Source organism: Perognathus longimembris, chromosome 11 (assembly GCF_023159225.1).
Source record: "Perognathus longimembris pacificus isolate PPM17 chromosome 11, ASM2315922v1, whole genome shotgun sequence".
In the NCBI taxonomy this organism is placed as follows: domain Eukaryota; kingdom Metazoa; phylum Chordata; class Mammalia; order Rodentia; family Heteromyidae; genus Perognathus; species Perognathus longimembris.
Genome location: NC_063171.1, coordinates 1,339,814 through 1,362,897, shown reverse-complemented (window position 1 = coordinate 1,362,897; position 23,084 = coordinate 1,339,814). Strand labels below are relative to the sequence as shown.

The following is a 23,084-nucleotide window of genomic DNA, read 5'->3' as shown; positions in this document are numbered from 1 at the left end:
AGTAATATAAAATATTAAAGTAAGATCCCTTGGTGCCATTAAAACACACACACACACACACACGCCTACTGGACAGGTTCTGATGGGGGATGGGGGAGACCACCAGGCACAGGGTGGTCTAACAAAGAGGCTGAATAATGGATATGGTTTATTTGCATATGAAAATAGGACAATGAAAGATGGTGAAATTATTTTAAAAGACAGGAGTGGGATAGGAGAGGGTCATAGAAGGGATGGGATTGTTCAGAATACAATATATACATGTGTAGAGATGTCACAATGTAGCCTTCCCTTGTACAACTAATGTATTAAAAAGAAAACTCAAAATGGCAGTGGTAGTACAAGTGAGCAACATAGCCAGACACAGTCTGTGAAGTGCGTGTGGAAGGGTGGGCTGAGGAGAGCACAGGAAGGAAAACAAAGGTTCACTTACTTTTTTTATTTATTTACCCTTATGTGTGTTATATATGTCTCAATCGAGTTTTTTTTTTTAAACATATGCTTTAAAGGAAGATGTTTTTTTTTTTTTTTTAAGTGGCTCTTGTCCTCAAGAGAAATAAAGAGGATGCCATATTTTGTTTCTCTGTGGCATTTGGTATACTAAGTGCACTTAAGTTTGGTAATTCACAGATGCAGTGCTAAATTAAATTGTCTGTCTGTAAGCAGTGGGGAAAAGCAGAATGGCTTGCAGGAAACAAGTGTGTTGGTTTTGAGATTTCTTTTCTAATCCTCTGTGACAAATGCTTATCCAAGTTGATTCTAAAGATAACCCCAAGAGCAAAGCTATTGTGCACATTTATTTTCTTAAGAGGGTTATTTTAGGAATCCTTAATATGAAACAAGTCCAAGCAGTGAAGCATAGGCTGGCTGACTGTACCAGGGCTGATCATTGTCTGGAGAGTGGAGGAGGGAAAGATTAGAAAGGAGAAATCTAGCTGTCTGTGTACATTCTAGATTCTAAATCCTCACATTCTCCCTCTGTACCTATTTTATGCACATGCATAATTTTTTCTTAATAAAAAAATCAACATTATTTTATGTTGCTGAATTGAAAACCAAACCAATTCCTTTCAGTCTTGTTTTGGTTTAAGCACTGGTAACTGGTGCTTAGTTTATGTTGGCTGCCTGCCAAACGAAAGCAATTATGTGTAATAATAGAAAAATTAAGAGGTGAGTGTTGCTGTTTTACAGCAGGACATGGCAAAAACCATTTCCTTCTGTCAGCAGTATCTTGATTACACTCTCTCACAGTCTCGTCTCGCCCTCTTGTACCACATGCTCATGGGCAGGGATACATACATACACACGCGTGTGCGCGCACACACACACACACACACACACACACACACACACACTAATTTCCTGTGGGTTTTAACTTGAGGTCACCGAAACCAGAAAGAGGAAGAATGAAAACCACAGTGTTTGAAAGCAAATGAGAACAGAACTTTGCTGGTAAAAATAATAACAGTAAATGAAGTGGAAATAAAATAACCTGTGTTAAATGCAGTCCCTTTTCATTCCTCACCCCCACCCACAGGTGTCCTAGTGGTCAACGTCACATGGAGGAACAAAACTTATGTGGGGACCCTGCTGGACTGTACCAAGCACGACTGGGCCCCACCCAGGTACACAGCTTTGATTTCTTCCCTTCCCCCACCCACTCTTTTGCAAGGAAACTATAGAAAGAGATTACTAATACATAAAGTCTTCCTGTAATTGAAACCAGGCAACAGGAAATTGGCAGTTCAGTACTGAGCCCAGTAAAATGCAAATGCTGGCTTTCTTTTCTGTCAGGAGAGCTCCATTCCCCACCCCTTCTCCCTCTTCCTTTGTTTTCTTCTTTGTCAAAATGGGAATTGGAGCTGGTTGGAAGCTAGCTAGCTACCTGAACTGTTTGTCTTTGATTTTTCTGGGGACCAACCTAATCCCAAATGGAGACTCCTTCCCTTGGCTGGACACAGTCCTAAAGTTCAAAGGTGTTGACTCCTCTTTGTTGCATTCTTTACCTTTTGATTTCACCTGGCCCTTTGGGGACATGCTCATTTTAACATCTGTCACTTGCTTCTCTAGGTTTTGTGACTCACCAACGAGTGACCTGGAAATGAGAGGAGGCCGGGGCCGAGGAAAAAGAGCCCGGTCTGCTGCAGCTGCCCCAGGCTCTGAGGCTACTTTCACAGAGTCTAGAGGACTGCAGAGCAAGAACAGAGGGGGAGCCAATGGCAAAGGGAGACGAGGCAGCCTCAACGCCAGTGGACGGAGGACACCCCCAAACTGTGCTGCTGAGGACATCAAAGCCAGCCCTTCCTCCACCAACAAAAGGAAAAACAAGCCTCCTATGGAGCTGGACTTGAACTCCAGCTCTGAGGACAGCAAGCCTGGGAAGCGCATCCGCACCAACTCCAGGAGCACGCCCACCACCCCTCAAGGAAAACCTGACACTACTTTTTTGGACCATGGGTGCTCTTCTCCAGTGTTAATTGATTGTCCCCACCCAAACTGCAACAAGAAATACAAGCACATTAATGGCCTGAGGTACCACCAGGCGCATGCACATTTAGACCCGGAAAATAAGCTGGAGTTTGAGCCTGACAGTGAGGACAAGATCTCAGACTGCGAGGAGGCCTTGAGTAATGTGGCTCTCGAATGCAGTGAGCCAAGCACAAATGTGTCAGCTTATGACCAAGTGAAGGCACCTGTGTCTCCTGGGAACCCTCCTGGGACCCCCAAGGGAAGGAGAGAGTTAATGAGCAATGGCCCCGGTTCCCTAATTGGTTCCAAAACTGGGAAGAATTCTGGAAAAAAGAAGGGTCTCAACAGTGAGCTGAATAACCTTCCGGTCATCTCCAACATGACAGCCACATTAGACAATTGCTCAGTCTCTGATGGCAGCTTGGCGGCTGAAATGCCCAAACTGGAAGCAGAAGGACTGATTGACAAGAAAAACTTGGGAGATAAAGAAAAGGGTAAAAAAGCTAACAACTGCAAAATGGATAAAAACCTCTCCAAACTGAAAAGTGCCCGGCCCATTGCCCCAGCACCAGCCCCTACGCCCCCACAACTCATTGCTATACCCACTGCAGCCTTTACTACCACCACCACCGGGACAATCCCCGGACTGCCCTCCCTCACAACCACCGTTGTCCAGGCTACACCAAAGAGTCCTCCATTAAAACCCATTCAACCAAAGCCCACCATTATGGGAGAGCCCATTACTGTGAACCCAGCTCTAGTGTCACTTAAAGACAAAAAGAAAAAGGAGAAGCGAAAGCTTAAGGACAAAGAAGGGAAAGAGACCGGAAGTCCGAAAATAGAAGCTAAGCTGGGGAAACTAGAGGACTCTAAGGTGGCTGGCAAAGATTTACCTGGGCATTTTTTAAAGGATCATGTCAATAAGAATGAAGGGCTGGCTAATGGATTGTCAGAGTCTCAGGAGAGCCGCATGGCCAGCATCAAAGCCGAAGCTGATAAGGTTTACACTTTCACAGACAACGCACCCAGCCCTTCCATTGGGAGTGCCTCCAGGATGGAGTGCAACACGCTGGTGAATGGGCAGGCGCCCATGGCACCACTGCATGTGTTGACCCCAAACGGGGCTGACAGTTCAGCTGCCAAGACCAGCAGCCCGGCCTATTCTGACATATCTGACGCTGCTGATGATGGTGGCTCGGACAGCAGGTCAGAGGGCATGAGGTCAAAGGCCAGTTCCCCCTCAGACACCATTTCTGGTAAGGACGGTATTGCCAAAGGGCATTCTTCCACTCCGGCACAATCATCTCAACTGAAAGAATCCCATTCTCCCTATTACCATGGCTATGATGCTTACTACTCTCCAAGTTACATGCACCCAGGCCCAATCAGCGCCCCCACAGCTGGGAACAACGGGAGCAGCCAAGGAATGAAGATCAAGAAGGAGTCCGAGGAAGATCCAGAGAAGAAAGACAAGACGGAGCAATTAGATTCTAAGAAAGTGGAGCACAATTCTGCCTCCCTGCAGCCTCAGCACCAGTCTGTGATCACGCAGAGACACCCTGCTCTGGCTCAGTCTCTCTATTATGGCCAGTATGCCTATGGGCTCTATATGGACCAGAAGTCTCTGATGGCTAGCAACACCGCCTACAGACAGCAATACGAGAAGTACTACGAGGACCAGAGGCTGGCAGAACAGAAAATGGCCCAGACTGGGAGGGGCGACTGTGAAAGGAAGTCTGAGCTCCCTTTGAAAGAGCTGAGCAAGGAAGACAGTAAGCAGAAAAACATGCCATCTGCCACAATCTCAAAAGCTCCCTCTACTCCAGAGCCTAACAAAACCCATTCTAAACTAGGGCCACCAGTGCCTAATAAAAATGAGGAGACAGGTAAATCGCAGCTTCTCTCCAATCACCAGCAGCAGCTTCAGGCCGACAGCTTCAAAGCTAAACAGATGGAAAACCACCAGCTAATTAAGGAGGCTGTAGAAATGAAATCTGTCATGGATTCTATGAAGCAGACAGGTGTAGACCCAACCTCAAGATTTAAACAAGTAAGATTGTGGAATGTGGCCCCAACAGAGAGAGAGCAGCCTGACGCATGTGCACATGTCTGCGCTCACTCTGGTTAGACTTCTGTAGCAGGAAACCAGCATCAGGGTTTCTTTCCTCTTTCCCTTGGAAACACATCTTAGAAGATTCTTAGGAGTTATTGTGTAACTCCAAAATTTACATTTCTTGTCATGGTGTTCAGTGAAGGGTCCTGAGAATGCGCTCTGCACATGTGTGTCCCACACCGTCTATCCCAAATCCATGACGAAAATATTCCTTCTCAAAATTGCTAACTTCCCCTAACCTATGGGATTCTACACTGATTTTTCTGTATTTCTGAGTATTTGCATCTACTAGGATTTTTAAAACTGATTTTCTAAAGGCACATTTTCAATGCATCAGTTAAATAAAATTTGGGGCTCATATGTCTCTCACGTAGGGCCCGAAGATGCCTGATTTCTCTTGTATGTTCAGCATTAAGTACTCAAAGCAGAGCCAAGTGTCAGCCATTTAATGAGGAAGGTCAGATGGTGGGTGATGGACCATAAGAGTTGTCCCCAACCTCCTTGTTCAGCCAGCTTGAGAACACCTGAAGATTGGTCACCATGAAACCACACACTTGCCAGCACTTTTGGTTATGGTTCAGATGTCCTGACTCACCACAGCCTTGTGAACATCAATTCTGGTTATTTCTCCACACCTCCTGCCCACAGACCTCCTACTCTTGCTGTGTTTAGACCCTGGTGAATCAGAAGACTCCCCATACACATTCTTCCTAAAGTTAGGATTCAGGCTCGCATCTTGACTGCTCACTTGGGTCCTAAATGCTCTGTGGGTTGATACCATGAGTAGGGAGGGAGGTCACGAAGGCCACTTGGCATTCTCAGTTCCACTTCGTCCAAAGGCCTGAATGAGGCTACTGTTCCCAGGCTGTATCAGCCCAGTACAATTTGGGGAGCTTCCAAGGGCTTTGTTTCTGATAGAGAGGCCATAACGTGGGCTATTAATTTGAAATTTTGTTTGGATTAAGATGTTAAGAGCATAATGAGAAGGGAGCCAATATATTAAGCCTCAGCTGTTAGTACATGAAAAAAATGTGTTAGGAAACCAAGTTTTCTCTTCTAAATGATATTAATAGCTGTAGTAATTACTTAAATGTACTACTGTTAGCTTGACCTAGAGTTTAAAAGTCCTTTTTACCTATGTGAGACATTAAAAGGGAAAGTGAGGATTGGATTAAATATGTCTGAGGGTGTTATTTAATGTGAAAAATGGCATTAAGAGCTCCAATTTGAATTCTAACAAACCTGAGTTTCAAAGCCCAGTTCTACAGTTAGGTAGCAATATGACCCTGATGTTACGTGAACTGTAAACGTTTTTGGTTTTGCCAGGCATTGGTGGCACACACCTGTAATCCTAGCTACCCGTGAGATTGAGACCTGAGGACCAAGGTTCAAAGCCAGCCCATACAGACAAATCCAAGAAACTCTTATCATCAATTAACCAACAAAAAGCTAAAATTAAAGCTGTAGCTACAATGGTAGAGCTCCAATTTTGAGCAAAAAAGCCAATTGAAAGCATGAGGCCCTGATTTCAAGCCCTCAGTACAATCTACAATCACCGCACCCCCTCCTACCCCCAAACACACAGCTTTGGTTTTCATCTTTTGCATAATGCCTAACTGGGACTTCATTATTTTATGACAGGAAGAGTAACAGTGCCTATCACAAAAATAAATGTTGGCTTACTGTGAGAATGATAGCAGTGTTGTCATAATGATTAAGGGGATTGCTTTAAAAAGTAAAAATTTAAGACATGTCCTTTTTTTTTTTTTTTTTAACCCCAGGATCCAGAGTCAAGGACATGGCATCATTATGTATACCAGCCCAAATATCTGGATCAGCAAAAGTCAGAAGAACTTGACAGAGAGAAGAAATTAAAAGAGGATAGTCCAAGGAAAACTCCAAATAAAGACAGTGGTGCGCCCAGCCTTCCTGTGTCATTAACAAACATTAAAGAGGAGCCCAAAGAGGCCAAGCGTCTGGATTCTCAGTCAGTGGAGGAAAACAAATTGAAAAATGATGACCGAAAGACTCCTGTGAACTGGAAGGACTCTCGGGGGACCAGAGTGGCTGTGTCCTCACCCATGAGCCCGCATCAGTCGTACATCCAGTACCTGCATGCGTATCCTTACCCTCAGATGTATGACTCTAGCCACCCTGCGTACCGGGCTGTCTCCCCCGTCCTAATGCACAGCTATCCTGGTATGTGCTCTTGAGTTGTAGCTATGTTCAAATATTAGCTTTTAGAAACTCAAGATAAATTAGAAGCCTCAAGAATGGCATTTTAAAATTTTTTTTATTATTTAAAATTTTTTTTGACATGATGTTGTGCAAAAGGGGTACAGTTACATAATAGAGCAGTGTGTACATTTCTTGTGATAACTTACACCCTGTTTTTCTTTCCTTTCCCTAGATCAGGTAGACATATATACAATACACAGTGTACCAAAAACATATACAGTAGCCATGTGGACTATGCCAAAGGAAATTCACCTAGGACTTTAAATGTAACGTCTACAATAGAGTTTGCTTATCCTTGTCTTATATGAACATACATACATAGCTTTTGAGCTATTGTGATCCACTGAGAGGTCTATTTTTGACCTTTATATGTTGAGTAGTTGTTTGGTTTTAGTTACATAATGTAGGGTCACTGACCCAAACCTGTGAGAAATACCATTTGACAAGAAGTTTTTTGTTTCACAGACCTGGTCTCTACTGTCTCTCCCTCCCCCCTCCTTAACAGTCATATATCAAGGAGATCATGCCCCTTTGTTTTCTGTGTTCTAGGCTTGTCTCACTCAACATTATTTGTTCAAGTTCTGATTATTTCCCTGTGAATACCAATATTTCACCATTTCTAATTGCTATGTAGTATTCCATTGTGTATATATACTATATTTTTTGGATCCATTCATCTGTAGAGGGGCATCGGGGTTGTTTCCATATTTTGGCTATTGAGAATTGTGCAGCAATAAACATGGAAGTGCAGATGTCTTTTTGATATCTTGAGGCCTGTTGTTCAGGATAGATGCCTAGGAGTGGTATGGATGGGTCATAGGGTATGTCTATGTTGAGCTTTTTGAGGAACCTCCATACTGTTCTCTAAAGTGGTTGTACTAATTTGCACTCCTACCAACAATGGAGAAGGGTTCCTCTTTCCCCACACCCCCTCCAGCATTTGTTGTTGCCTGAGTTCAGAGTATAGGCCATTCTAACTGGATTGAGGTGGTATCTCAGGGTTGTTTTTATTTGCATTTCCTTTACTGCCAGGGATGTTGAACATTTCCTCATATGTTTCTTTGCCATTTTTATCTCTTCTCTTGTGAAGTCTTTCTTTAGCTCCTTTGCCCATTTCATAATTGATTTATTGGGCTTGGAGGGGCTTAGTTTTTTGAGTTCTCTGTACATGACAGATATTAGGCCTTGGTCTGTTGCTGTGATGGTAAAGATCCTTTCCCATATGGTTGGCTGTCTTTCTAGTTTGGTGGCTATGTATTTAGCTGTGCAGAAAGTTTTTATTTTGTAGTAGTCCTATTTGTCGAGTCTCTCCCTTATGTGTTGTGCCCCTGGGACTCTATTCAGGAAGTTCCTTCCTGTGCCTATAATTTCTAGCATCTTTCCTACTCTGTCCTTCAGTAGGTTCAAGGATTCAGGTCTGGTGTTGAGGTCCTTGATCCATTTTCAGTCGAACTTGGTGCATGGTGATAGACTAGGGTCTACTTTGAGTTTTCTACATATGGCTGCCCAGTTTTCCCAGCACCAGTACTTGAAGAGACTATGTTTTTTTCCATTGTATGTCTTTAGCTCCTTTGTCGAATATCAGCTGACAGTAAGAGTGCGGTTTTATTTCTGGGTCTTCAATTCTAATCCATTGGTCTTCCAGTCTGTTTTATACCAATACCAGGCTATTTTTGTTATGATGGCTTTATAATAGGGCTTGAAGCCTGGTATTGTGATACCTCCTGTACTGCTTTTTTTGGCTAGAATTGCTTTGGGTATTCTAGGTCTTTTGCTGTTCCATATGAATTTATGGTTTGCTTTCTCTATTTCAGTGAAGAATGTAGCTGGGATCTTGATGGGGATTGCATTGAATTTGTATACCAATTTGGGCAATATGGCCGTTTTCACTATATAGATTCTGCCTACCCATGAGCATGGGAAGTCTTTCCATCTCCTTATGTCTTCTTTGATTTCCTTTTTTAGATTTTTATAGTTCTCATTAAATAGGTCCTTCACATCTTTAGTTAGGTTGTTCCCTGGGTAATTTATTCTTCTTTTAGCTATTGTAAATGGTATTATTTCCATAATTTCCTTTTCTGCTTGTACATTGCTGGTGTACAGAAAAGCTGTTGACTTTTGTGGATTGATTATGTATCCTGCTACTTTGCCAAAATGGTTTATTAGGTGTAGGAGTTTGGGGACTGAGTTTTTTGGGTCCTTCAGATATAAGATCATGTCATCTGTGAATAGGGATAGTTTGATTTCTTCTTTGCGGACGTGGATCCCTTTGATGTCTACCTCTTGCCTTATTGCTATGGCTAGGGATTCCAGCACTATGTTGAAAAGAAGTGGGGAGAGTGGGCATCCTTGTCTTGTTCCTGAGTTTAGGGGGAATTATGTTAGTTTCTCTCCATTTAATACGATATTAGCAGTTGGTCTGTTGTATATGGCTTTTATTGTTTTAAGGAATGTTCCATCTATTCCTGTTCTCTCCAGAGCTTTTAATAAGTATGGATGTTGTATTTTGTCAAAGGCTTTTTGGGCATCGACTGAGATCACAATGTGATTCTTGATTTTAGTTCTGTTTATGTGGTAAGTTACATTTATAGATTTACAGATGTTGAACCATCCTTGTGTCTGTGGGATGAAGCCTACTTGGTCATGATGTATAATTTTCTTGATCAGTTTCTGGGTCCTGTTAGCTAATATTTTTGAGGATCTTTGCATGTGTGTTCATTAGTGATATTGGTCTGTAGTTCTCTTTTTTTTGTTGGTTCTTTGCTTGGTTTGGGGATGAGTATAATATTAGCTTCATAGAATGAGTTTGGGATTTCTCCCTCTGTTTCTATTTCGCAGAAGAGTTTGAGGAGTATTGGTATTAGCTCCTCACTAAAGGCTTTATAGAATTCATTGGTGAATCCATCTGGGCCTGGGATTTTCTTTGTTGGGAGGCTCTTGATTACCCCCTGTATCTCTCTGTAAGTTATTGGTTTATTTAGTTGATTTATTTCTTCTTGATTCAGTTTGGGCAGTTTATACTTCTCTAAGAATTGATCCATTTCTGTAAAATTATTGTTTTTTAGTGAGTAGAAGATCTGGAAAGAGTTCCTTGTGATTGTTTGAATATCGTGTGTATTTGTTGGAATTTTTCCGGTGGAGTCCTTGATTTTATGGATATGAGTCTCTTCTCTTCTTTTTTTTTGTAAGTCTTGTGAGGGGTCTGTCAATTTTATTTATTTTCTCAAAGAACCAGCTTTTAGTTTTATTTATTTGTTGAATGGTCTTTCTATTTTCAATCAGATTTATCTCTTCTTTAATCTTTGTGATCTCTCTCTATGTCTTAGTTTCATTATGAGGTTATTCACCTGATGTGCTTCCATTCTTTTAATGTGAGTGCTGAGGGCAATGATCTTGCCCCTCACTACTGCCTTAGCTGTATCCCATAGGTTTCTTTGTGATGTATTTTCATTGTCATTGTGGCTTATGAATTCGTTAATTTCACCCTTAATTTGGTCTGTGACCCAAGTGTTAGATAACAGTGATGGGTTTCGCCTCCAAGTATTTGTATAGCCTCTGTGGTATCCTTTGTTATTGAGGGTTACCTTTATTCCACTGTGGTCAGATATAATACATGGGATGACGTCAATACTTTTTTATTTGCTGAGGTTCTTTGTGTGGGCTATGACATGATCTATTTTGCAGTATGTTCCATGGGCTGCTGAGGAGAATGTGTATTGGGTCTCTGTAGGGTGAAAGACTCTGTACAGATCTATCAGATCCATTTGGGAAATGGTGTTACTTAGGTCTTCAGCTCCCTTGCTAATCCTCTGGGTGTTGGATCTGTCTCTTGGAGAGTGGAGTATTAAAGTCTCCCACTACGATTGTGTTTGGGTCTATCTTGTTGTTCTGTGAGAATTTGCTTGACATATGTAGGGCCTTCAAGAATGGCATTTGTTTTGCTTGTTTTTATGCTGTTCAAAGTCCCAAAGATAAAACTTTTGGAAGCATTTTTTTAATGAAATGTCAGGAATCTACGGCTTTCTTTGTCTTTCATGGTCTGCTATAGACTTTAGGCTGATAGATACTTTATTGCCTAGGAAAATATTCTAAGTACTTACTGTCATAATCATTATAGTAACTATTTCTTTCCCTCAAGGGGACACATAAATATACAAAGTGGCTATAAGCTCAATTCTGTTTGTAACCTTTGTTCATTAGGATGAATTAATTGGAGAAGAAAATCAGAACCTAGATACAGTTTAACAGGGATGTAACCCATTCTTCATATAACCCTCTTTCAAAAAAGATGTCTGGCCCTTATCCCTTATTCATGTAACCTAAATGACTTAAAAAAAAAAAAAAACATAGCCTATAACTTGATGTGGCATTTGTTGTTCATCAGCAGGGGCCTACCTCTCTCCAGGATTTCATTATCCTGTCTATGGGAAGATGTCCGGAAGAGAAGAGGCAGAGAAAGTCAATACCAGCCCCAGCATCAACACGAAGACAACCACGGAATCCAAAGCGCTGGACTTGCTCCAGCAGCATGCCAACCAGTACCGCAGCAAGTCTCCTGCAGTAAGCCTCCTTTCACTGCTACTCAAAGGACCAGCTTGAGGGAGGGGCAGACAAGGACAACCTAGACCACACAGGCTTGATATACAAATACTTTGGGAGCTCAGCTGCCATTGCCGAGTGCTGTTTTATTCTGATACATAAAGAATAAAAAGGAAAATAATCTCTCACAGAGAAGAAAACATTGTTGTTATCAGTCAACTTTTATCTTCCAAAATGTGGCACGTGTTGCTTCCCCATGAAAGAGCTTGTTAGGTGGAAACTTCCATTTACAGGAAATGACATTGGGTGAAAATTACCATGGACAAAGGATTGAGAAATAAGCATGTGAGATTATAGTACCCTTATAACTAAGTAGTTAAGAGGCTACGAACCGAATGTTGACCTACTGCGTCTTTGAAAAACAAAGTGTATGGGGGGCTGGGAATATGGCCTAATGGCAAGAGTGCTTGCCTCCTATACATGAAGCCCTAGGTTCAATTCCTCAGCACCAGATACACAGAAAAGGCCCAAAGTGGTGCTGTGGCTCAAGTTGGCAGAGTGCTAACCTTGAGCAAAAAGAAGCCAAGGACAGTGCTCAGGCCCTGAGTTCAAGCCCCAGGACTGGTGTGTGTGTGTGTGTGTGTGTGTGTAGTATGTATGTATATGCTTGCACTAGTAGTAGTGCTTGAACTCGGGGCCTTGAGCTCTTGCTCAGTTTGTTCCCTGCAGGTGCTCTACCACTGAGACATACTTCTAGCCTAGCTTTTTGCAGTGAATTGGAGATGGTGTTTCACATAGTTTTCTCTCTGGGCTGGCTTCAAACCATGATCCTCTTAAATTTCAGCCTCTTGAGTAGCTAGGATTACAAGAATGAGCCAACACAATCCAGCTTAAAAATATTTTGTTTGAGAAAAACTTTCCAAATCATAGTTTTCTCACACAAATGAAGATGCCTTCTCTTCCTTAAGACAATAGCAAATCTGATCCAAAAACCACATGGCAGTAATTGATGGATGAAGCAGCCCCATGCAAATGGTAGCTTCTGTATAAATAAAGTCCACTTCTCCTGCAGCACACTCATCTCTGTTGTTAGTTAGCCTGAGCTCAGTAGAGGTTTGAGTTTTCAAACCTTTCTGTGGACCCTTAATATCCACATGGTCTGTGCTCATGGTTGGAGGCCCATCCCCAGTAATACTTAGGGTGCATCACACGTAAGAACTGCTTGTTTAAATCTGGCTCAGTGCAAGTTTGGGTCACTTGGCTAAGGAACATGGTTTGCTTCCTCTGTGTCATGCTTGAGTCATTGTCCTGTCCTTGCAGCTCCACTACAATAATGCAAACATATGTCTTTGGGGAAAGCAACTTGCCCATAAGAAGGTTGTGTAAAGCAAGACTCGGGAAAGAATATGTTGGTTCTTAGCTAGAACGGGGACATTCAAAATAATTTTAAAATATAGTATCTACAATGTGAGTGATTTTACCATACTCTGTGGAAAAAGTGATTTATAGTGTGTGTGTGTATGTGTGTGTGTGTGTGTGTGTGTGTATGAGTGATTTCACTGTCTTAGACACAGTGCCAAGTGAGAAAGAGAATTTCAGTAAAAGGCTAGTTAGGCTTAAAACAGAAATATATAGGACACCCCCAATGCTTAGCCATACTGATGTGAGAGAACCTGGAGTTTCTTTGTGAGTGTTCAGAAATAATTGAGAGTGCCAGAATGTGGCAGGATACCAGAATGTGACAGGGTACAGCCCTGAGGGCCCCATGGCTACATGAAATCCACACATTGTAAAGGCTAATGTAAAGTCATGACAGTATTTGCATAGAACCCCCATTACAGCTTCCTACTTCATTATTGATTCGATTATATGCCGTGTAAGTGCCCTATAAAGAGTTGTTATGCTGTATTGTTTAAGGAATAATGACAAAGTATGTATATGTATCATATGCCAATTTTCTTTTTAATTTCTTCTTATGACAGTACTGGAGCTGGAACTCAGCCTCTTTTTCATTAATGGCTGGCACTTTACCACTTAAGGCATGCCTAAACTTCCTGTATTTTGCTGGTTAACTCAATGTAAGATTCTCTCAAATTTGTCTGCTCAAGCTGGCTCTGAACCTTAACCTTCAATTCTCAGCCTCCTGAATAACTAGGATTACAGGTGTGAACCACCAGCACCATTTTCTTTTCAATATTTTTTGACCCAAGGTGTACTGAACCACATACAGAACCCATGGACACAAATAACAGATCACATTGACATGATATTGGGATAGGTTTCAGTGGAGCACAATGAATAGCGATGGTCTTACAATCATGAGATAGGTTCCCAAACACAATGTAAAATGAAAGGGGTAAATGAAAACTTGACCTTAAAAAGAAACTGTTGTTATGAGCTAAATTATCTGAGAATCCACATTTTGAAGGATTGAATTTTGGGGTCTTTATTAGAGCATTAGCAGTCCGCAGGCCTACAGCCCACAAATACCCTTAAAAATGTCAGGAAACAGACCAGAGAAGAAAGAAAGAACTAAAACAATACCAACAAACCAATTCAGCTCCAATGGAGAGCAGACTTGGGATGCCATGGTGACCAGAGACCAGTCAGGAGACAGGACACAGGATGTGAGGACAAAAAGATGTGGCATGCCATGATGGCGCCTGAGTTGATCTGACCCTAAATAGCATCAGGTCAGGGCACTGGGTCACAGGAAAGTCTCTGACCCAGGTACTGGACTGACAGGTTCAGTAACCTACAGGCCAAGTACCCACCCCTATCTCCAGGGATTCTGGAATACCTATCACCTAGGGGTGGGACTTCCCTTCCTGTAGGATCAGGCACATCCATCAAGACAATATGCCAGATAATGCAACTTACCCTGTGGACAGTGATGGCACTGGACAGATCTGACCTCCTTACTTCATTCCCCCTTTCTGCTTTGTACATAAAAATCAGATCATTGATTTCTCTGTTAGGGAGTCGAATCTTTGCATGGGCTTCTCTCTCCTGTAATTTAAGGAGTCTCTAGCAGTTAGAGTTGGCTTCATATGACAGGTACCCAAAGTCAGGGGACTTTGACCTTTCTTTCCAAGGTCAGGCAGACTAATGTTTACAAATCTGTGTAACACAGAAAGAATGTTCCACACCAAAGTCTTAGTTCAAGTAGATCCAAAGCAGTCTCCCACCAGGAATCAGCTGCGTGAGTCAGGCAGAGTCCAGTCCATATGCTTTCACCTGGGTGGAGGTGGTCATGATGATGTAGTCTCTTCTAGATGACTGTCAGGCTGTCCTTGATCTTAATCCAAATGGAATCTCTGGGTGCAGCAGGCAGCACTATCTCCCAGAAGCTCCTATAGAATGTCACACCTCCTGCTGAGTTGCCTGCAACTTTCTGCACAGACTGGTTAACAATGCTTAACCTAAGGCCTGACTTTACGGAAATCTCCTAACATTTCCTTGGTTACCTTTTTAAGTACACTGGCTTTTGCAGGCTGGCGCCCCACTGGTTTTCAAGACAGCTTTAGGCAGTGGTTCTTAAGTAATTTTACCAGGGCAACAACTTTTTATTAACCAGATATTTTTAAAATAAGGCTAGGATTTTCTAGGTAGACATAGAAAGCTCTGTCCTGTACCCACTCCAACAAGTGTGGTCTCCACTCTTGTATACTTGTTACCACTATTTAACCCTACTCTTTTTTCTTTAACACATATGTAAAAATTTGAGAGAATTACTCTGTGTGTGTGTGTGCACACATGTGCTCAAGATTACTGTTCTGCCACTTGAGCCACAGTTCCACTTTGTGGCTTTTTTTTTTTTTATGTTTAATTGAAGAGTCTCATGGATTTTTCTGCTTGGGCTGGCTTTGAAGCATGATTCTCAGGTCGCAGGCTCTTGCGTACCTAGGATAACAGGTGTGAGCCATTGGTTCCTGGAAAGAATTGTTCTTTAATCATTTAAGGGAAACACTGATGCTGCTTAGCCTACTATATGTGGAGCTGTTCTTTGTTTGCTGGTTTAATTGCAATGGAAAATAATGCATGTCTTTTGAAATTATCTTCAATTAATACTTTAAGGATAGTACTTTACCACTTGGGCCACAGCTCCACTTGTGCCTTGTTGGTGATTAATTGGAGAGCAGGGTCTCACATACTTTTCTGTCCTGGCTGGCTTCAAACCAAGATCCTCAGATCTCAGTCTCTGGGTAGCTAGGATTCGAGGGTGAACTTCCAGTGCCTGGCTTTCTCCCTATACTTTTGGTTTGTGGATACAGGACTGCTGAAGGGCTAAAAATAGGTTCATACTCTTGCTTATTGGATTTTGAAGCTTTAAAGGGGTGAAAATGTCTCTTTCTCTTGCAGCCTGTGGAGAAGACTACAGCTGAGCGGGAACGTGAAGCAGAAAGGGAGCGGGACCGCCATTCACCCTTTGGTCAGCGGCACCTTCACACACACCACCACACCCATGTTGGCATGGGTTACCCTCTAATCCCTGGTCAATATGACCCTTTTCAAGGTCAGAAACTCTCTTGTTGTTAGATCTTTTTAAATACTGCTTTGAAAAGCATTTGCTAAATAAAACTGCCTGTCACAAATTTAAAATAAAGTTAATGTTAGCTTCGGGGTGGGGGGTGGGGGCCCGCATGCACACGTGCTGATATTTGAACTTGCTGGGCACCGGTCCCTTACCAGTTGAGCCAAACCACGACTCAAAGCCCAGAGTAATTCTTGTAGCCCTTATGGGCTCCTGTAACTAGGGAGGGTTTTGAACATATTTCCTGGTATTTCCTAGTGACACAGATAAGTGTATTCCCACATGTTGAAGTGGCGGCCACTTAGTAACTGTCAGTGGTTGATATTATCAGAGGCTTGTTGTTATCTCACAGGCTGAGGGTGGTAGCCAGTATCTGGGGCACTGGATATAACAATCAGAAGATCAGATATCTACTTCCGGGAGAGCCAGAGGCTTGGGTGAAATTATTTGTCCTGATATCAGTAGACTTTTGAAGTTGCTCTTTTCCCATGCAAATAATGGTAGGATTTATCAGGCTTAACACATGTTAGCCAAATTCAGGAGCTCCTCCCGCCCCTCACTACTGTGACTCTTACTGGACATGAAGGTCTACAAGGAGAAAGCTTTTGTTAAAAAGCTGTAGGAGTGGCCTGAGGGAGTCACCAGTTGATTGTGTACTAGATGAGAATGTATTTGACCTATTCTTTCACCATGTAAGGGAAGATGCTGACAGTCTTTACCAACTGATCCATTTGCCTATGGTCTTGTTGTCTTCGTCAACTCAGGGAGTTATAATGAAATAACATAGGTTTCTACAGTAAAAATTTATCTCTCAGTTCTGGAGACTGGAAGTTGGGGATTGGTGTGCCAACTATGTTGGTTGGTTTTTTATTTATTTTGGGGGTCCTGGGGTTTTTAACTCAGGGCCTGGCCCTTGCAAGGCATTCACTCTATTACATTCAGTGCCATACTTCTAGCTCTTTCACTTGCTGAGTATTTTTGGGGTAGAGTCTCCCTTATCCCCAGACATGCACCTGGACTGTAATCTCCCTATTAGGCTTCCCTTTGTGCCTGAGATGACTGTCCAGCTTCTTCCATTGTTGTCTTCTTGTTTCTTCTGATTGTGCTGGTCTGACCTGCAACCCTCCTGAACTCCCTTTCAGTAGGTAGGGTGACAAGTACATTCTACTCTGCTCAGCTATCAGTTGAAAAAGAATCTATGGAACTTTTCTGCCCAGGTTGATCTCAACCTCCATCAGTCCTCCTGTTCTCTGTCTCCCAAGTAACTAGAACTATAGGTGTAAGCCACTATGCCTGGTTTTCTGATTGGTTTTGATGAGGACTCTGAACAGTAAGTGAGATGTCACACACACAGAACTCCTATGTGCTAATATGGCATTTAGTTTTCTTTATTCATATCTTGTTACATGATAGTGAATGAGAGTCTCCCTTTTCCCCAGGTGAATTATAAAGTTTAAGGAGCTTTAAGAAAAGAGCTTTATTTCTAATATATTATAGCTATGTGTGTATGAGAATATGAATACCATCTTTTCATTTTCATATTTTGTCATATATGCTGTTATTGCTATAATGCCTTATTTTATCTCTGGGAAAAAAAGAAGACATGTCCAAGTAAAGAATATAGAAAGTGAACATAATTTTCTCTCAGATTTAAATTATTCTATTTTCCCCAGAACTATTTCCCATAGAAGATATAAAAATTCTCTATTACACAGCTTAATGCCATGTGGAGCTATGGCATTTTTATCTTTCCTACTGAAGACTGTTTTGATTTGGAGTTAGAAAACTTTTTAAGTTTGATTTATTGATTCCACATACTTTTGTTATGTATGTGTAAATTATCCGAGAGGTCAAATCTTGGAGTTTTTATTAATTAGAGCATTAGCAGTCCTCAGGCAGCCAGTTGTTACAAAGGCCTGCAGCCCACACATACCCTTAACACTATCAAGAAACAGGCCAGAGAGGAAAGAAAAAACAAAAAACCATACCAACAAAGCAATTCAGCTCTAATGGAGAGCTGACTTGGGACACCATGGTGACAAGAGATGAGCAAGGAGATAGGACACAGGACGTGAACATGGAGACATGTGGCACGGCATAATGGCACCTGAGTTGGCCTGATCCTAAATAGCTGGGTCACAGGAAGCACCCAATTCCAAGCACTTGACAGACAGGTTCAGTAACCTATAGGCCCACCCCTGTTCAGGTATTCAGGGATTCAGGACCACCCATCACCCGGGTAATGGGACTTCCCTTCCTCTAGGAATTCCGCACACCCATCAAGACAAGATACCACATCGTACAACTTGCCATGTGGCCAATGATAGCACTGGCCAGATGTGACCTCCATATTACACCTTATGAGATACATGTGTTCAAATCACTGAGAAAAAAAAGGTGTTAGTGTGATAAGAGTTATTATAAAAAGTATTCTAAGCAAATAGTAAGTTGCTTCTATAATTCTCTGTGACTTCTGATTCCTATTGTTAGCTGGTATCTTCTTTTTCTCCTGAGCTCTCTATTCAGGAATGCATGCAACATACAGAGCTAGAGGGATGGAATGCTGTATCCCCTTTGAATAGCTATTAAAGAAACCACAGAGTATTCCTTAAATGGATGTTGGGTGGAACAAGTGGTTTTCTGTCTGCCCGTGCTGCATAAAACATTTTGTGTGTTTAGAAAAGGACAAGTTGCTGGATAGGTTTTGTCTCCTTTACCACTGGCAATGTATGTACTCTTATCTTTCTAAATGTCATGGAAACCCTATGATTTTTTCCCCCACCATTAGGCTTGACCTCTGCTGCCCTCGTTGCCTCTCAGCAGGTGGCTGCCCAGGCATCTGCATCAGGAATGTTTCCTGCACAAAGAAGGTAAATATCCATAGGGAATTTTTTTTTTTTTTTTTTTTTTTTTTTTTTTTTTTTTTGGCCAGTCCTGGGGCTTGGACTCAGGGCCTGAGCACTGTCCCTGGCTTCTTCTTGCTCAAGGCTAGCACTCTGCCATTTGAGCCACAGCGCCACTTCTGGCCATTTTCTGTATATTTGGTGCTGGGGAATTGAACCCAGGGCCTCATGTATACGAGGCAAACACTCTTGCCACTAGGCCATATCCCCAGCCCCTCCATAGGGAATTTGAAATTTCCTTTGCAGACAGAGACATCTTAACGATTCTGAGGAAGCAAATATAGGCCTTGTAGATGAAAAACAGTTCCTTTTTTGTGTGTGTGTACCATTACTAGGGCTTGAACTCAGGACCTGAGCACTGTCCTTTAGCTTTTTCACTCAAGGCTAGTGGTCTACCACTTGACCCACAGCTCTACTTATGAGTTTACATGGTTAACTGAAGGTAAAAGTCTCATGGGCTTTTCTGCCCAGGCTGGCTTTGAACTATGATCCTCTGATCTCAGCCTTCTAAGAAGCTAGAATAACAGGTGTGAGCCACTGGGGCCAACCAACTTCTTTTAGTATTTTTAAATGGAAGCTGAAACGGATCAATTTATTATCATACTAAAGGCAGTGTTTGTTCTATGATATCTTAAAATCCTAACTGCATGAGAAGCAAAGATCAAAAGAATTGCAGGCTCAGGCCAGCCCAGACAGGAAGAAATATGCAAGAGTCCATCTTGGTAGGAGTAAGAGTGGTGGCAGATACTTATCATCCCAGCTATGGTGGGAAGCAAAACACAGCAGTCCAGGAATGTACCCCAGGCAGGAAGTGAGACTCTTATTACATAAATCTTCAGTACCACAAAGGACAGGAGGCATGGTTCAGCAGCAAAGCATTTGCCTACTAAGCATGAGGTCCTGAATTTAAACTCCAGTAACACAAAATAACAAAGAAGGAAAATAATTTAAATGAATTAACTTATTAATAAAAAATTAGCAATTCCCCAAAATGCATACTATTACTTTCTCTGGAATTGAATTCTATGGGTTAAATAGGACTAAATAAACCTTTCAATCGCACTGTTATCAGAATTCCATGCCAGATGCTGATGGAGCCTTGTGCTAAGATATGCTTTTCTTTTGCAGAGAATAACAAGATTGGCAGTGTACGTTGTCATGTGACTGGATCACATGGAGAAGCGCTTTATACAGACATCAGTTCCATGGTGTTAATTTGAAATGCCTTAATGGCAGGCAAAAACCAGTCATTTCATTTTTGTAAATTACAGATTTTATCACAGAGTAACAAATGTTGCTGTAATTAACTTCTGTTTTATATATATATACGTATACATACTGTATATATACATATATATATATATAAATATAAATATATTCTTTACTTTTTGTATCAGTAACCAGGCTCGCACACACAGGGTCTGTTGCCAAACCACTCAGTAAAGGAAATTTTAAAAAAATCTATTTGTCATGTTGCAAAGTGTTAGCCACCAAAGGCTGCTTACTTTTCTTTTTCCTTTTCCTTTTACATTGTAAATAAATAATGTTATGTATCAGTGTGCCTGAACCTAGCATATCCTCCATCTACTTCCCATAATCCCCTCAGAAAGGCGACCTGTGATAATGCCACTTGGTACAATTTAGACGTCTAATTGGTGGCTCCTGTTTACCATGCCCCGGATGTGAAATGTTCTTATAGTCACTGTTTGTACTTGTGTGTTGTGGAAAGAAGTACTTTGGAAGGCACGGGGTTGCCAGTACCACAAAAACTGTGTTGTATATAATGTAAAGATTAAGACGGGGAAATAATGAGCATCTGTGAATAATGAGGTGTCATTTTTTTTAAATAATCTTGAATGGCAAATAACCCAATAGCCTGCATACCAGAGGCATCTGTGATTGTTCTATTACTTGAATAGTCCTGCAGTCTTTTTTTTCCTTAATGTTTACAATTATCCAGTTTTAGAAGAGAGAGACTTTAACACCATTGCCTGGTTACTTGTTTTATGCTGTAATCTAGTTTATTTTATGTAAAATGTATATTGAATGCTTTCCTTTTTTATACCTGCCTTAAATAATTTGGCAATCAGAATTAAAAAGTTTTTTTTTTTTAATAATGCCTTCCTGTCTGTTTCATGTTCTTTCTGGTTGACTGATAGTGATTGTAACGTTCAAAGATGGGCTTTTTGCTGTTATTTGTGTGTGTGCATGAAGATTGGCATACTGGTCCTGGGGCTTGAACTTAGTGCTTGGGTTCTGTCCTTTAGCTTTTGCACTCAAGGCTTGTACTCTGCCATTTGAGCCCCTGCTGTACTTCCAGCTTTTTGGTGGTTGTTTGGGAATAGGAGTTTCATGGACTTTCCTGGTCTGGGTTGGCTTCTAATTGTGATCCTCAGATCTCAGCCTCCTGAGTAACAAGGATAATAGGCAGGAGCCACCAGCACCCAACCTAAAGAAGGGCTTTTCAAATAGTAATAATATTTGAGATATAGTGCCCTTTTCTTATGTGACACAACTTCTGTACTTAGTTCTGTGAATGTATACTGAGAATGTATACTGAGAAGATATTTACGCTAAACATGAAGCACAATACTATCTGTGGTGCAGAAGATGTTGCTCTTATGACATGTGGTCAGTAGATTAAAAACATGTAGAGATTTAGTCGGCTGCATGTGATTACAATCACATACTAGGCTATTTTATGCGAAATTTTAACTCCTTACTTTCTTCTTTTTCCTTCCATCTAACAAATACTTGTGCCAGGAGATCTAAGGATCATAGTTCAAAGCCAGGTCTGGGTAAAAGAGTCCATGAGACTCTTATCTCCAATTAACTACCAAAATGCCACATGACATCTCTTATATGGTAGAAAGCCAGCTTTGAGCAAACAAGGAAGAATGCAAGGTCCTGAGTTCAAGCCCCTGTGTTGGGGACTCAGTTTTGGCCTTGGTGGGGGAAGGGCGACAAGAGCTCCTGAGACGCTGCCCTTCCCCCAGCCCTGGGACAGTGTTGGGGCTAGCCACTCCCACCTTCCGGCCTCAACCGGAAGAGAAGACCCCCTCCCTGGGGGAGACAGACACGTGCGTGCTACCATGATAGGGATTGTCCAGCCCACAAAGGAAGTTTCATGACATCACCTGATGGACACAGTCCTTTAGCCTATGAGTGGCCCTTTGGCCAGCCCCCCTCCTTTCCCGCCATTACCACTATATAAACCTCCCTCCCAATTAAATCCTTTGAGACCCATTCAAACATCCAACCGTCTCCCCGATATCTTTGTCCTGCGGCTCCTGACACATTATGGGGGGCCGAGGAAGGGATTTTGGCATCCCACTTCAGCTTGGAGCAGTCCGGTAGGGACACGCCTTGTTCCTTCTGCCGGTATGAGGGGTAGAGCAGAGCTTCTTCCATAAATTTGAGGTTCAGGCATTTCCCCGGGAGATAGGGGAGAAGGGGTCCTCAGAGGCCCTGACACCCCTGTACTGGCACACACAGGTACATGGGCACACATGCACACATACACACACACACCACCACCACCACCACCACCACACAAAAAAGCACACTATTGAGGGCCTACTCTATTCCAGGAGTCTGGACTGTCCAGGGATCTGAGATACCATTACAATAAACAAAAGCGGAAAAAAAATTCCTGTCATCATATACCTTATATTTTCTAGTAGGTAGGACAAGCATATAAATATTATAAGGAGTATACAAAATATGTTAGATGGTTAATGAATGCTTTACCAGAAAAGAAAAAGGAAGCATAAGGGCCTTGTGGTACACACTAATAAACAGCTCTCTGGGACATTTGCTAAGTTCTTGTCAATTAGTAAATGTGGAAGGAGATACAAGCACATGTGAACAGGGAGATGGGAAAGTAAGCCCTGCAGTTCTCAGGTGAGAGTATGCTTGATTTTTTTTTTGTGGGATTAAAGGGATGCTAGTGATAAATCCCAAACTGAAGGCCTCATGCATTCTCACCCACACCCCCATCCCCACCCAGCTAGAAGCCTGATTGATTTTATTGATTGCTTTCAACTCACAGTTTTTATGACTTTCCCACAATTACTAATGACCATACCTCCACATGGTTCACTAAAAAGTGCTTTAAGTGACAAAAGTGCTTTTAAGTAACATTTATCTAGGTATTCTTGGCTAATTCTACTTAGACCCCTCAGCTGTACAGTTGAATTGATTTTTGCAATTGCAAAGAAATGTTTCTACTTCAAAAAGCCCACCTTAGACTGTAGCCTTTGCCTTTTGCCTCACAGATTGAATTCCT

At 41.9% G+C, this 23,084-nt stretch overlaps 1 protein-coding gene and 1 long non-coding RNA gene across 3 annotated transcripts in view; one reads left to right on the top strand and one right to left on the bottom strand.

The window, feature by feature from the left end:
- Positions 1–20,906, top strand: part of Znf608 (zinc finger protein 608) — a 116,865-nt gene extending 95,959 nt beyond the window's left edge. For both annotated transcript variants that reach the window (XM_048358279.1, XM_048358278.1), the window contains exons 4-10: positions 1,538–1,625; positions 2,071–4,519; positions 6,364–6,781; positions 11,208–11,380; positions 15,722–15,875; positions 18,682–18,763; positions 19,925–20,906. In XM_048358279.1, the coding sequence (XP_048214236.1) occupies positions 1,538–1,625; positions 2,071–4,519; positions 6,364–6,781; positions 11,208–11,380; positions 15,722–15,875; positions 18,682–18,763; positions 19,925–19,931 (3,371 nt within the window). In that variant the 3' untranslated portion in view covers positions 19,932–20,906. The remainder of the gene's footprint in view (positions 1–1,537; positions 1,626–2,070; positions 4,520–6,363; positions 6,782–11,207; positions 11,381–15,721; positions 15,876–18,681; positions 18,764–19,924) is intronic.
- LOC125360247 lies at positions 682–22,326 on the bottom strand. The gene is made up of 3 exons (XR_007212662.1): positions 22,296–22,326; positions 15,942–15,944; positions 682–1,278 (listed from the first exon to the last, which is right to left on the bottom strand). It is a non-coding gene; the product is annotated as an uncharacterized LOC125360247 (long non-coding RNA).
- Between the last annotated feature and the right edge of the window lie 758 nt (positions 22,327–23,084).